This window comes from Myotis davidii, unplaced genomic scaffold, assembly GCF_000327345.1.
Source record: "Myotis davidii unplaced genomic scaffold, ASM32734v1 scaffold281, whole genome shotgun sequence".
NCBI lineage: Eukaryota > Metazoa > Chordata > Mammalia > Chiroptera > Vespertilionidae > Myotis > Myotis davidii.
In genome coordinates, this window is record NW_006293784.1 from 2,572,920 (window position 1) to 2,589,309 (window position 16,390).

Sequence of the window (16,390 nt, forward strand, 5' to 3'; positions counted from 1 at the left end):
CACCCCCGGTGAGTCACCCTCGCAGACGGCGACGGCGGCTCAGCCTCAGCTCGTAAATCAAAGCGCTTTCTGCGCTCCTGGCCCCGCAGCCCATAAGCCACAGTAATCCCCTCCCCTCGCCATGAAAGCGAACCGACCGCTGGGCACCGCAGGGATGTCGGATCTTCTTATGGGCCAAGTCCCACCGAGCAATGTCCTACTCACCATTTCTCCCCCACCTACTTACCTACCCTCAGACCAAATAGGAAACCCCCACCATTACCCTTCCCTGGATTTCTTATTCCTCCCAAACTGGGGAGCTGAGAAACACAGTCCTGTGTGGAACAGAAGGACCAAGGGTGCTGGCTGGGGAGGGGTCTGATAGTTACTGGGCAGCTGAGTGACCCATCCTTTCCCTCCCACCTCACCAGGGCACTGGATGGTGAGTGTTAACTAGGCCCCTATGGCTTCCTTTGGATTCAAGGGCGACTGCACATTACAGTTCTTGGGTTGAAAGTGCCTTTCCTACAAGGCCAGCCACTTTGTTGAATGAAAGAGTTGTCAGTCTGGTGGAGTAGAAGTTTGGGAGCAGGTGAGAAAATGATATCTTGTTAACTACCTGACAAACAAAACAGCACTTTCCACCTCCTGCTCCTTTTGCACTTTCATTTACTTTCAAAATCACACTAATCTGAATTGGTGTGAAGGCAGGGGAAGGAGTTCCTAAACAGGAAAGACTGACCAAATTATTTAGTGAGTTTTTTTTCTATGGTATACTGGTAGGTAGTGGCATATTTAACAGTAAGGAAAAACTTCAATGCTATCAAAATAATTCTCCTGTAAATTCTGTTGAATTTACACCCTCCCAGATTTTGTCTCTGGTCCGAATCTGCTGAAAGGCCTCATAGTTTAAACAGGACTAAACGATTTCCTGCTGTGCTTTCCCTGAATGCTGCCTTTAATGGGGTTGGAAGCTGGTTTTCCACACAGATGGTACGATGTAGAATGTCAGCCCTCTGACCTTCATGCCTTGATTTCCCTCTCACTACAGCGAGTCAGATGGCAATCCCAGCACGGAAGATGAATCCAGCAAGGGTCATGAGGACTTGTCTCCTCATCCACTCTCCGGCTCATCTGATGGTGTCACCAACCTCAGCCTTTCCAGTCACATGGAGCCGGTATACGTGCAACAAATTGGAAATGCTAAGATACTAAGCTCCTCTGGAGTTTTGTTGAATGGAAGCTTGGTACCTGCAAGTACTTCACCTGTCTTCCTTAATGGTAATTCTTTCATTCAGGGACCCAACGGAGTTATCCTAAATGGATTAAATGTGGGAAATACACAGACAGTGTCACTGAACCCACCCAAAATGGCATCAAACATTGTGAGCAATGGTATGTCCATGACTGACATACTGGGCTCTGCCTCCCAGGACGTGAAGGAGTTCAAAGTCCTCCAGAGTTCTTCAGCTAACTCAGCAGCCACCAGCTCCTACAGCCCCAGTGCTCCGGTGTCCTTCCCGGGGCTGATCCCCAGCACTGAGGTGAAAAGAGAAGGCATTCAAACAGTGGCTTCCCAGGACGGAGGCTCTGTCGTGACTTTTACTACACCAGTGCAAATTAATCAGTATGGCATTGTCCAGATCCCCAATTCCGGAGCCAACAGCCAGTTTCTTAATGGAAGCATTGGATTCTCTCCACTGCAGCTGCCTCCTGTTTCAGGGGCAGCTTCACAAGGTAACATTCTCATTTGGTACTATAATGCACCAGTCATGTTTAGCCAGCTGCTGTCGGTGACACATTCGGTGAGAGCTATGGATTGATGTGACTGTTCAGGTACCCTATTGGCAGCCCCAGCTGCAGAATAGCCTTGATTTGTTTCTCCTTCTTCACAATACCCGTGTCATATGCAGCTTGCCTGCTACCCTGGCATCATGGAGATGGGCTTTTATTTTCCTAACAACTGAATGGAAAAATACAGTTCGTAGCAAGTCTTGTCAGGTCTACGATGACAGGAATACGATAAGTCAATCGGTGCTTACAAAATAACCCATTGTTTGACATTTTAAGATTAAAAATTAATATTGCTAAGAACACATAGTTAGTGAAGCAGTTGATAAGAATGTGTACACTTTACCTAAGCATTCTTTATTTGACTATAAAGTATTTTAGAAGAGCAAGATTGGATCAGTTGTGTTTGATTCCTGTTCCTCCTTTAAATAAGACTAGCAGATCTAAAGGAAAACCAGAAGAGCATGTGATTGGCTGTCTATTGCTTTGCATGTGTACTCACCTCCTAAGTGCAGTTTATTAGTGAGGCCAACTGTAAGCCTTATTTTATATGCTTGTGGCTTTACTAACAATCTGCTAAAGAAAGCACTGATCTAAAATTGAGGAAACCAGAAGCTGATATGCCAATTCTTCACTGACTTTAACCAAGTCTGGATGGCTCTATGTCGTTTTTTTTTTTAATATAGAAACAGGAATGGTCAGAATGGCAGTGAAGGTTGCATATCCCATTGCATTCACGACAGCGCGATATTAATTCATGGTTGCCTTCCTACAAGCAAGTCTGAAAGTCCAGATTGTTTTATCAACACAAAATAAGTAATTGTTTGCCTTAAAGGTCAGCTTCCTATAAAATGGCTTTATCAAAAAATAATCTATAACAACTGTGATCTACTTCAGCTTATTTGAGGCATTAATGGAAAAATTGTAATGGAGTGAATTCCTTTCGGTACATTTGTTTCTCTTTAGGTAAAATGGTAGTAAAACACAACAGTCCTGCAGCATACTATTTATTTTTTCATTGTTCCAGGTTATGGAAAGGATTAAGCTAAGTTACTATCCAACAGAGGGCAAAAATATGAAAACCACAGGGAAAGCCAAAGTGCTTAGTTTTATAATATTTTAATGTGGATCTAATCCCTTGTCTCGCTTTAGGAAATTTCCGAACAGTATGTAACATTTTAGAGAACATATTTGCCAAAAAGCTTGGTATATAGATTGGGCGAGAAAAGCAGAAATACTTTTCACATGTAATCTAGAAAAGTGCTACCATAGAAAAGTATTGCAAACTAATGACTAATTTTTTAATGGGGTCTTTAATGTGAATAAAAATAGCATTTTCAGTTTATAAAGTTAAACTCAAATGACAGAGCTGTCAATCCTTAGACTGTCTGAGTGACTGGAAGGCTTAAGTTTAACCAGATGGGTCCAGGAAGCAATGTTTCTTCATTGTAGTAATGTATTGCAGTTCTTAATAAAGCATTTGGGGATTCAGCCTTTCTCAAAAAGAGATATCTGAGCCTTTCTTAAAAATACCTAGACAAGATAGATAATCTTTCTATAGTTGGCATTTATATGGGAAAGCAGAATATCTACATTTTTTCTTACTTTATAATCTGAGAAAATAAGGGTTTTTTCTTACTTCCATCATTACAAAGTTATACTTTGTACCTGTATTATTTTTCAGTTGGATTTTTTAGCTGATTTTTAAATTATTGTTCAATTTATAATTTAATTGCAGTTATATTTAAATGTCAAGTTTTAGATTACATCTGTTTTCCCCCTTCATTGATATGTTATCATTTCTATGCATTCATAAACATTGCTTTATTTATATTTAATAGCAGTTGGGAAAATGTCACATTTATTATATTATTTATGGCACTACCAAAAAATAACTGATTATTTTGTTCACATATGCACTGGCAATCAATTTCACAACCACATAACACAAGAAAGTAAACATCTATTTCAGATATTTTTTGCTACAGTTTAGCAGCCAACAGGAATTTTAAGGCATACTTCAGTTCAAGTTAAACTTTTTCAAATAAAAACCTTTTTCATTCATTCGGCCTAGAACAAACATTAACATTAGGAAAGAGCCCAAACATACATAGAAATGTTTTTCTTAACACAGGTATTTCCATGATGAATATTTTCAAGTGGTTAATTTTTTAAGTTCAAATATAGTGTGTTTGTTTTCTTTTTCTTTTCTTTTTTCATTTTAAAGACATTCCTTTGCATTTAGGATATTTTAAAATGTTTGGAAGACATAAATAGCTCTGTGGCATTGATTTATCAATGTAAACGGTAATATAATCACAAAATTATTGTAGTAATTCAAGAACACAAATGTTTTACTTGAATTACCTTTACTATTGGGCTGTTTTCTCAAAATGATAAAGAGAGTTTACTGAACATCTAATTCAAGATCAGGGTAAATAGCTCTTCTGAAACTATTCTGTCATAGAACCCCCCCACGTCTACCTTTCCTTCGGTGGCAAGATAATTGCCATCATTTCACTATGCCTGTGTAAAGAATCAGAAATAAAAGTTTTATTTGATGGTGGGAGCTGGGGCAAGCATCTGATTCACCTACATTATCTGAGTTACCTGATTTGTACATCTTCTCAGCTTTCTACTTATATTTCTTTTTCTACTTCTGGTCTCTGCAGACTATAATAACAAGAACCTCAAAAGATTCAAACTTTTTAGAGAAGCATTAGCTCTAGTTCTTTATATTAATCTATATATTTTAAAGCCCATTTCATTATTATCATCATTAATTTTTCCTATCACTACAACACCAAAAATTCAGAACTGGCACAAGAAAAGAAAAACATATCCTACTGAATGTTTTGTTGACTTGACATTATTTTATGGCTAGTTTGGTGAAAGTTTGCAACTTGTCTGTACAGGTTTATATGGTTAACATTAAGCCCCAGGGTAACTCATTTTATGTGGCATTTTCTACATTTCCATTTACTGGTATATGTTATGTGAGTTACTGAGCTTGTCCTGAACAAAGGCATTTTATTTTGCATTTGTGTTTTCTATTTCTAACTGACACAGTTAGTAATAACTATCAACTAAGTGAAAGATAACAAGTTGGGATCTATATGGAAAATAATGAATATTTTTTTATGAACCAGAAACCTGACTAAAATTAGAACTTGGAAAAGATTGTTTTTCACATTTGGTTTCTAAACCAGTAGTTCTCACTCCCACTTGGTCATCAGAATTCCTTGGGGAGTTAAAAATACACCTGTTCTAGAATTTACTGAGCCAGATTTTTAGGAGTGGAGCCTGGGACTCTATAGCTTTAAGTGCTCATGGTGATTCTACTGAACTTGAGGAAAGTCATGTGTGTAAAAAAGCAACTTTTTTCTTTCCTTATCAGTTTAATCAATGATCATCTGTACTTTTTTTTTAGGTAATGTTTCAGTAAATTCAAGCACTTCAGATGGGAGCACATTTACAAGTGAGTCTACCACAGTCCAGCAAGGAAAGGTTTTCTTGAGCTCTCTTGCTCCCAGTGCAGTGGTGTACACTGTTCCTAATGCAGGCCAGACTATAGGGTCTGTTAAACAAGAGGGCTTGGAGAGGAGCCTGGTCTTTTCTCAGTTGATGCCTGTCAATCAGAACGCACAAGTAAATGCAAATATATCTTCTGAAAATATCTCGGGGAGTGGCCTCCATCCACTGGCCTCCTCATTAGTTAATGTAGCCCCAACTCACAGTTTTTCCCTGACTCCCCCTACCCTACTAAATCCCACTGAACTAAACCCTGACATTGCTGACAGCCAGCCAATGTCTGCACCTGTGGCAAGCAAATCTACTGTGACATCTGGCAGCAGCACTAACTATGCAACTCTTCAGAACTGCTCCCTTATTACTGGTCAAGATCTATTGTCCGTCCCCATGACCCAGGCTGCCCTTGGGGAAATAGTTCCTACCGCCGAAGATCAGGTGGGTCACCCATCCCCAGCAGTACACCAGGATTTTGTCAGAGAACATCGGTTGGTTCTGCAATCAGTAGCTAACATAAAAGAGAATTTCCTAACAAATTCAGAGAGCAAAGCCACAAGCAGCTTAATGATGCTGGACTCCAAATCCAAGTATGTCCTAGAGGGCATGGTTGAGACTGTCTGTGAAGACCTGGAAACAGACAAAAAAGAGCTTGCCAAGCTCCAAACCGTCCAATTGGATGAAGATATGCAAGACTTATAAACTTTATCTCCCTTCCCCACCCCCCCTTCTTTTTCTGGCATCAGACAGCAAATCTTTTCACAAAGCCCTGAGGACATAAAGCATTTTCCCATTTAAAGGGAACACTAGTTTTGCAAGTAAATGCATTCAAGAGACTTTGGATTGATCTGCATGAAGATCACAGTTAAACATACAGAAGGAAGACTGCATTACTGCAGTCTCTTTCTTCACATATGTTCTCTCTTAAATAGATGGAGACAAAGGAATGAGATGGAATATATCAAGTCAAAGTGTATCATTTGGTTGACTTAATATAATTCTGAGGTCAAATGGAACTTGATAGTTTTTTAAATTAAAAATGTATGCACCTAACAAAATTAAATATTCCCTACAGAGCATTAGAAACAATACAATTCTTTTTGTTTACTTTTACTCCATGGGCATTGATAAGGTTAAGTAGCATAAATGGTACTCCACTGTTCTAAGGGTATATTTTTGAATACATGCATTTCTGTTTTTCAACATTTTTGTGAAAGTCTTGGTTTGTCTCTACATGTTTCCAAATGTGATTGCTAATAGTTCTGTGTGGCTGAGAAAGTTTGCAACTCCACTAAAAACTCTGAAACAAATTTCAGTATGAGTGTAAATATATTAGTCCTATAAGCAAGGATTTGAGTAAGTACAGTGAACTTTATTTATGCTGTATATGTTTCTCTGATACTTCAGACACTATGAACTAAAAAGAAAAATGTTTTCTTACTGTTTAATTTATTTTTATTGTTTGAACAGGAAGTGAACATAGTTATTTCCAACAAAGTTTTACTTTTTGTAGAATTCTAAAAGTAATGATTTTTATCAGGAGTCTATTACGGTCAATATTAATAACACTGAAACAGGAAATCCAACTCCCAATTTTGGAATTTTGGTACTTTTTTTCACATCCTTGTTCTTTATTTAGCAGCTCTCCGATTCATTTAAATATGTTTTATATAGAATTCTATGTGCCTTTTTACCTTGTGGCCTTTTTATTATTCTTACTAAGGTACAGAAGTGTCAACAGAAGCACTGATGGCTCTTTTCTACTATTCTAACAGGGTTAATTTCACCACAGAATTGCTTTAAATCGAAGAACTTAAGTTTTGCTTTTATTATTATGTATAATGTTTGTGATGCAAATGAGTGAACAATTACTGTTAATGCTTTTCATTACAATGAAAATAACAATTTAAACTATCACATAGAATCAATTCTGTAGGCTATGAAAACAACCATTTTAAAGTAAAGAGAGAATATGTAGATTCTATTGAGCAAAATTCTATCCTGTTGAAACTTAGTTCTAAATGTTTTGAATCAGATCTTACATTATGACATATGACTGTTGTTTGCACTATATTATCATGTCTTCTTCAAAAGTAAATCTTTTGGAGTTTCTGTCAGAAGCTTGTTTGATAATGTTGTGAGCTGTGGGTACAATTTTTATCAGGACTCTGAACACAAGTTGTGATAATGCAAATATCTTTCTGTAGTGACTAAAGTCTCTGATCTCTGAAAAGCAAGAAAAGTGGGAAAATGATCTCTTCAGAGATGACTTAAAGTTGTTGACCATAAACATGTCACTACAACTTGCTTTCTTTAATATCAGAACAAAGGGTTTACTCTAGATCACTACATGCCGAGCATGTTGAATAAGGGCCATAGAGGATTTAACTTCTGTCAAATGGAAGTTATTGGAAATGGAACTTGGCAGGCATAGATGAAGAGCCCAATGAAGAATTCCTCTTCCATCATTTTGATAAAGAACTTAGATCCCATTTTCTTATAGAATTGATTAATGTTTCTAAACTATTGAAACTTACATGTTTTTCGTTTTGTTTTTTACAAAGTCAGGTGTTTTAGAATTCTCTTCCACTCCACCACTACTTATACAGCTTGTTTCTTCTTTGGGTGTGTGCTGATCATGTTACTGAGATTAATTACATGGTGTAGTTTACATGAAAATGATGTTTTCCACTTGATTGCTGCAGATATCAAGAGTTTATTAATTATTTAAAAATAACCATCCAGTAACGGAGGTGGGAAGGTTTTAAAAGTTGTATATGATTTTATATATATATATATATATATATATATGCTTCCAAAAATACAATAAGCCTCTTTTATTCATAGTTCTTCCTCTTTTTTCCCATAAGAAAAAGAAAAGATAGCACAAAACTTAAGACTTACCTAGAAGTCCATTCATACTCCCAACATGATGTAATTATAACCCTATAATTACTCCAGGTAGCTACACAATATACCAGGTAAGAATCAATGCACATTATAAAGAACTTACTGTTCTTTTCTATTCTTTCAGTAAATTACGGGCCGGTTGGTATGTAGCCCATGTATATGTGAATGAAATAAGATAAATCCCATGATCTCCATGCACAGAATTGCAAATGTCTTTTGCAATACCAAGGGCCAGACCTCAGAACCCTTGGAGTTCATGTGGCAGAATTTCTCTCCTACATAAACCAATGCTTGAAGATGCTGCAAATAACCCTCTAATGATCCCCACAGAGGAATCAGAATAGGGGTAAATTACTCTCCCTGCAAACCCCAACCCCTGCGTCTGGCTGTGGGATTTTTGATGTGAGCCTAACTATGCACTCTATCAACCAGAATTTGGCATTATAGCTCTTAGTTACATCTAGTAAAGGACAGTCTATTGTTTAAAGAGAAGGTGCATTTGTTCCTCAATCAAGCAAAAGCACCTGTGTTGTACTGCTTTATAGCTCATGTATATTTATAGCAATGAAAAGACTGAACTGTGTACGTTTCAGTGCCTTTCTTGTGTTACGAAAGGCAGGTAGACGTCATAGCCATAGATAAATATCCGTAGTTAAATTGCACACTGACCTTAAATCACCTTGTATATGCCCTTACATCTTGCATGGTAAAAGTTGGATTATTGGGCATGTGTTGCAGCCTGCCCTGCTACATCTTAGACAAGTGTGCATTAGTACATAGCCAGAAGTTCATTCTTTAAAATATTTTTGACAGATCATCTCATACAAATATAAATAATTCAGGAAAACTGAGGGAAAGACTTAACATTTTACAGAAGATGTTTCAAAGCCTTCCTAGAACTTAGATGATTAGAGCCTAACATTTATTTTGTATCTAATTGATACATCATGTTGATTTAATATCACAACCATACATTTTATTAATCAGAATTATATAGCATGTGACTCTTGGCTTTCAGGGTTATCAAAAAAAAATTTATTCTTTAGTTGCATGTACTGTATGTTTAGAGGCGACCAGTTATATACTCAATATGGTTTTACTGTGCCTTACACAAAGAGAAAGTCTATACAGAATGTATACCATGGGATGGGGTAACAGAGTCTTTACTGCACTGTTCGGTGATGGCACACAGAGCATGTCCCAGAACATTTCTGTGCTTAATTACCCAACCAAAGAGATCTAAAGTATGTATGTTGTACTGTAATAGGGGTTTATGCCTGGACAATTAAGTGTTTTATTTGTTTTCTGAAATGATGTGAACTTATTTTTCTAAACACTATGCTAAATAAACTTTATATTTATACATACCATATGTTGAAAGTTGTTTTTTCCTGAAAAAGCAAAGAAGGAAAAAGAAAATAAAAAAAACCCCACATAAATATTTCGTATAGGCTGGCAAATAGAAGAACAAAAGAAGTCATTTTGGAAAAATAGTATTCATTGATCTCTGTACAAAATTATGCAATTCATTTAACTGTACTGCATACTCAGAATTTAATGGTTACATTCTTTCCTTTAAGGAAAGAGATGCTTCTTATTCATTTGGGTGTCCCAAAATCTGAATCTGGTACTCTAGAAGATTTACTGAAATTAAGTTGAAAGGTCCAAAGATTTTTCCATTCCCCATCTTAATGAAAGAGCTCAGTATAACCACCTTTGATAGATAGATAGATAGATAGATAGATACTGATTTCAGAGAGGAAGGGAGAGGGGGAAAAGAGTTAGAAACATCAATGATGGAACCATTGATCGGCTGCCTCCTGTATGCCCCCTACTGGGGATTGAGCCCACAATCCAGGCATGTGCCCTTGAACGGAATTGAACCCTGACCTCCTGGTTCATAGGTCGGTGCTCAACCACTGAGCCACACCAGCCAGGCTATAACCCACCTTTTAAAGCACTCCCATTAGCCAAAGTCTGGTTACACCACGGTTGGGTCCACCACTAGTTTGACAAAGTTATGGACATAGAACTGCATTACTGAGTATATAGAAGCCCTAGCCGTGGTACAGTTTGGTCCTAATTTTAAAATTACATGGTATCTGATTGTGTGTGCCTCCCACACTGAAATGAAGAGGAGACTACTAATTAAATAGAACTGTACAATTCTATTACAAAACTAGTTAAAGCCATCAAGTTAATTTCAGATATTATGCCTAGATTTTTTATATTCTTGTCATTCAGTTCATTTATTTAGTTTAGCAATTTTCTATGTAGTTAATCCAGTTAAAGAGAACAGCGTCTCAGTAAGGGAGTACAGGGTCAGAGTATTGTGAAGTGATTACATTTTATAACATCTTAACCAAACAAGCATTTCAAAACATTTGACAAGGTCGCTGACCTTCAAACATATTTTGGCTCCTGGAAAACTAGCAAGTCAAATAAAACCCCTCAATGGGAATTCAAGACCTTCAGCTATATGATTGTATCTCACTTTTCCAGTTTCTCTTAAGAAATAATAAATGTGGAAATTTACCTTTGCACATCACCATTGCCAACACAAGAAGAGCTAGTAAAGTAAATAAGATACATTCAGATAATGGTCAGTGCTATAAAGTCAACAACAGGGTAATGGGGTTAAGAATGGAAAATGGTAGAGGTGAACTATACATTAGATTCGTCAAGGAAGGTCTCTAAGGAAGTAACATTTCAGCAGAGAAGCTTGAATGATGAAAGGGAGCCAGCGAGCCAGACCTAGAAAATAGCATTCCAGACAGGGAACAGCAGGGCCCGAGGGGGGGCGCAGAGCGGCTAGATCACAGTGTTAACTCTAGGAGTCATGTGATAGGAGATCCAGTCAGAGAGAGAGGCCAGTCTCATCACAGGTAGAGCTTTATTATTCTGTGCCAAATAGTTTGAATTTGAGTCTGAGAAGCAAGGAATGATATAACATGATTTACACTAAAATATCACCAGGCTTATTCCTTGGAGAATGGAATTGTAGGAGGCAAGAGTGAAGGCAGGAATTTCTAAACTATGTCAGGTTGTCCTAAACTGTTAGACAGGAAATACTTGAAGCATGTATAGCAGTTTGTCCCCAAGTGTCTCCAGAATTTCGAGCTCTCCGAGCTTACTGTCTACTCTGCCTCCTGCTGTTAACCAAAGCTGCCAGCTTCCTGCTGGGATTGTCCCAGCCTGAACCTGTTCCCTGAACTCCAGGCTGGTAGAGATCCAGTTCCCTAGTGGATATTTTCAGAATGTCCCAGTCAACTATGATTCCATATATGAATTTTTAAACTATTGTCTTTGCTCTAAGTCTATTCCTCACTCTCTGTTCCTCATTTTCTTAGCATTCATTAACCGATGGGCCAAGTAAAAAATCTGGGATTCATAGCCAGCCAGCGTGGCTCCGTGGTTGAGTGTCAACCTATGAACCAGGAGGTCACGGATCGATGCCCAGGTTGCGGGCTCGATCCCCAGTGTGGGGCATGCGGAAGGCCACTGATCAATGATTCTCTCTCATTGATCTTTCTATCTCTCTCTCGCTCTTCTTCTCTGAAATCAATAAAAATACATATCCTTTTTAAATCTGGGATTCACTCTGGAGTCTTCTCCCTTTCTTCTCACCTCCACCAGATCACGACGTGTATCCATGTCTTCTCTTTCATTGTCTCTTGAACCAGTTCCTTCCCCTCTGTTTCTAAGGTCACTGCTATAGTCTAGGGCCTAAGCGCTTATCCTTTCTCAACTATATGATCACAACCGCCTCCTACCTGGTATTTCAATGTCTGCTCCTCATTCCAGGCTACATTACTACTATAGTCAGATGGAACGTTCAGAATTCAAGACTTATTATCTGAGCCTTGCTTTCCAATTTAGAACTTCAATGGGTCTCCGTTGCCTATGAAATACCGTTTAAACTCCCTAACATACAAAGCCCCCAAGACCCAGGCCCTACCTCTGCCTAGTCACATCTGACTGTAGCCATATGAAACTCTTTCCAAAAAGGACCAGGTCTTTTCTTACCACCCAATCTTCAAGACTCACTACATGTCATACTCCAGGAAGCTCACCCTCATAGTCATGGCCCAGTCTGTGAATAGCTGGGGATTAATATCCTCCTTTAGTGTGGCACTTATCATATCACTGTAATTATATGTCTGCCTTGCTACACTTTCATCTTTGTTTCTCTGACATTTAGTATAGTAGAGCATAGTAGGGACTTAAAAATTATTTGTTAAATGAATAGTAACTTTAACAGTCATTTATCCCTTTAAATCACTTCACTTGCTATGGATTAGGGATCTGTATGGCTAAACTGGTTAAAGTATTATCCCTATTTAAAAGACAAAAGTGAATGCTTTTTGGGGTAGGGCCAGAAAGTGGTTGTGTGAATCTTCTAGCATTAGTGGATGGTCTTTACAGAAATTCTTTTCCTTACTGCTCCAAGGTTTTCTTCCACTTACTTCCAAATGGTTCCAGCTGATAGAGGTTGGCTTAAGTTTGACAGACAATTGGGCCATTAGCAAAAATGTACTCATTAAGCTTTTTTAGATCAATGTTTCAAAATAGCGGTGGTGTACAGAAAAGTTATTTATAATTATGTATAGATATACTTTCTAAAAATATTCTCTCTGTGGATATATTATTTGAACTGAGCAGATGTCTAAAGAGTCTGTGAGGAATTGAAAATGGGACGTAGAGTTTAGGCATCAGGAAATCTGGATTCTAATTAGTCTTTAGATAAGGGAAATATCAATTTACCTCTTTGGGCTTAATTTTTTCCCATTGAAATAGGTATGTTAGATATTATTATACTTGAGATCCATGCAGTTATAAAAAAATAATAAAGAAAATAAAAGAAAAAGAGTTAATAAAATGCATTCCCTCTCCCTACCCACAGGTTAAGAAGATCAGACCAATTACAGAGTGAAAGTATACTGTGACCTGCCAAGGGCTACAAATATAAAAGATAAAATAATTGATATGAGTCAACAACCTGTGCTCCCGCCCCCTCCCAGATGTAGAGCTAGGTGAGGCAGGTCTAGCTTTGTACTCTTGCACCTTCTTACATGTATCTACTCTGCTCCCTCATGGGTCTGCCTTTCTCTCAGGTATTGCCCTACTTCCCTAAGAGCCTTAACTGATAATCATGATGTTGGTGGTTGACAGCTTAAGGTATAATAAGCCCAGCCCCTTATCCTGGGGAATTGGCATTTCAGGGAAGACTCAAATCTGTAACTTATCATCCATGATTACAGCTTAGTACTCTAAGCTGTAATCATGGATGATAAGTTACAGATTAATAAAACTAAGCAATGTGTTCCCTATTTCTAGATGCAGCAAGTGTGGTGTGTGTGAGTGTGTGTGAATGTGTGTGTGTGTGTGTGTGTGTGTGTGTATTTGGAGGAGTGGAGGAAAAGAGAATGTCCCCATTTTCCCCTTCTTTGTGTGCTCCCCTTTCCTGCTGGATATCAAGGATCAGCCAATGGAATCTGAGCTGTTGTATCCTCTGAAAACAATTAACAGTGTAGCTTCCCCCCCACCCAATTTATCCGGAGCCTGCAAATTTTCCTTCAAGAGGATTCCTATGTTGAAAAATCATTAGCTATAATAAAACCATAAACATTAGCTATAGAAAAACAAAGGTTGTTATGGGATTTTTTTTGTTTTGTTTTGTTTTTTAAGATGTGCATTACATAGGAGATGTGCCAAAGAGAAATCCAAAGTATACATTTGATTGAAAATTAGGAAATATAATACAAGTTTGTATTTCTTTTTATATATTTAATAAGTACCTCTTACTGTGTGCTTTAATATATGGATGGCCTTGTATTGGCTTTAAGAGAACTATCGTCTCTATCTGAGTGGCCATATGCCTTGCTACAAGGCAAAATAATTCTATTCTTAAAAAGAAGGGGACAATAGACACTGGGCGTCAATTACTGGTATCTGCCTACTTTCTTTTATTTATTTATTTTTAATTGATTTCAGAGAGGAAAGGAGAGGGAGAGAGAGATAGAAACATCAATGATGAGAGAGAATCATTGATCGGCTGCCTCCTGCACGTCCCCCACTGGGGATTGAGTCCGCAACCTGGGCATGTGCCCCTGACCAGAATTGAACCTGGGACCCTTCAGTCCTCAGACTGACGCTCTATCCACTGAGCCAAACCAGGGAGGGCTCTGCCTACTTTCTTGAAGCGTATGGACTATCCCTTCTAGATAACAGAATGAAAGTCGTCATATAAAGGAGGCAGGAAATGCCATTTTCCCACTACAGATCTAAAGATTCAACTTCTCATTAGAATGATAAACATCATCTTTAAATTACTGTCATCTCCTATCTCCTTAAAAAGTTTGAGGCAATGGCCCTGGCCAGGAGGCTCAGTTGGTTGGAGTGTCGTCCCCTACACCAAAAGATTGCAGGTTCTACATGTAAGTGAGATCATGTGATATTTGTCTTTCTCTAGCTGGCCTATTTTGCTTAGCAAAATAATCTCCAGGTCCATCCATGCTGTAGAAAGGGCTGGAAATGCAGACTGGAACAATCACTGTGGAAACCAGTATGGAGTTTCCTCAAAAATTTAACAATGGAACTGCCGTTTGACCCAGCCATCTCACTTCTGGGAATCATATATATAAAAGCCTAAGCAACCTTTATGACCGAATGACCAGAATGACCAGAACGAGCAGTTGACCAATTGCTATGATGCGCACTAACCACCAGTGGGCAGATGTTCGATGCAGGAGCTGCCCCTGGTGGTCAGTGCGCTCCCACAGCCAACCTCCCACAGCTAGCCAACATCCCCCAGTCCCTCCCCTCACCCAGCCGGCCCCCCAATCGGCCCCAATCAGCCTCTGATGTACCGCAGCCCCTCCCTCAGGCTGGCCTGCCCCCCGCCCCCCGATGGGCCTGATCAGGGGAGGGGCTGGTGGCCAACCTCCTGCGGTCCTTTCTCCCAGCTGGCTGGCCCCAATCGGCCCCAATCACTGGCCAGGCCGAGGGACCCCATCCATGCACGAATTCATGCACCGGGCCTCTAGTATATCCTAAGAATCCTGAAACACCAATCAGAAAGAATATATGCATCCCTATGTTCATAGCAGCATTATATACAATAGCTCATTTTGTAACGTTCAAACTTATCCTATATAATAAAAGGCTAATATGTAACAGACCAAATGGCAGAACAACCGGACAACCAAACAACCAGTCGCTATGATGTGCGCTGACCACCAGGGTGTGTGCGTGGAACATGGCTGGTGTTGGCTGCAGCAGGATGGTGGAGCAGGTGAGTGGGGGCGCCAGACCAAGGCAGGATGCTGGTCGCTGTCATCGGGGCGAGTCTCTGGTGTTTACTGAAAATTCTTTGCTCTGTTGCAGGTGCTGGAGCCACTGCTAGCACCTACTGCTGACGCCCGGCACCAGCCCTGATCACCCCTGAGGGCTTCTCCACCTCCCCCTGTTCCTGAGGGGAGATTGGGGCCAGCAGCCGCCTCTTGCACCCGCTGCCAGTGACGGCCCCACTCGCACCCGCTGTTGGTACTGGAGCCACTGCTCACACCCACTACCAGTGCCGGTCCCACTTGCACCTGCAGCTGGAGCCACCACTCACACCCACTGCCAGTGCCCAGTGCCAGTCCCAATTTCTTGGTGCCATCAGCAGGTGCAAGTGGTGGCTGCCAGCCCTAATCGCCCCTGAGGGCTTCTCTACCTCCCCCTGCTCCTGAGGGGCAATCGGGGCAGCAGCTTCCACTTGTTCCCACTGATGGTGCTGGCCCCACTTGCACCCACTGCTGGCACCAGCCCCAATCACTCCATGCCATCAGCAGGTGCAAGCAGGGCTGGCACCGTCAGCTTATGGGAGCAGCGGTGGCGGGACCGGGGCTGCTGGCAGACAGGGGACTGGGGACCGTGGTGGGAGGGGCCAGAAGGGGCATGAAGGATGGGCTGAGACTCGTCCCTGTGCCTACCACAGCCTTGCGGCTCACAGTTCCTTTCAAGGTGCACGAATTCATGCACGGGGCTCCTAGTCTGTATATATAAAAGCCCAGAGACCAAAACAGTGGAAGGATCAGAATGACCAGAACAACCGGTGGCTATGACATGCACTGCAGCAGCCAATGAGCCTGATCTGGGCCCTGATCAGGCCTCCCTCCCCCAGGCCAGCCTGGCCCCTGAT

At 40.1% G+C, this 16,390-nt stretch overlaps 1 protein-coding gene across 1 annotated transcript in view; it reads left to right on the forward strand.

The window, feature by feature from the left end:
• SIX4 (SIX homeobox 4) overlaps positions 1-9,561 on the forward strand; it is an 11,965-nt gene extending 2,404 nt beyond the window's left edge. Inside the window, exons 4-5 of the mRNA XM_006767715.2 lie at positions 1,031-1,716; positions 5,201-9,561. Of these exons, the coding sequence (XP_006767778.1) occupies positions 1,031-1,716; positions 5,201-5,997 (1,483 nt within the window). The 3' untranslated portion in view covers positions 5,998-9,561. The remainder of the gene's footprint in view (positions 1-1,030; positions 1,717-5,200) is intronic.
• The last annotated feature ends 6,829 nt before the right edge of the window (positions 9,562-16,390 follow it).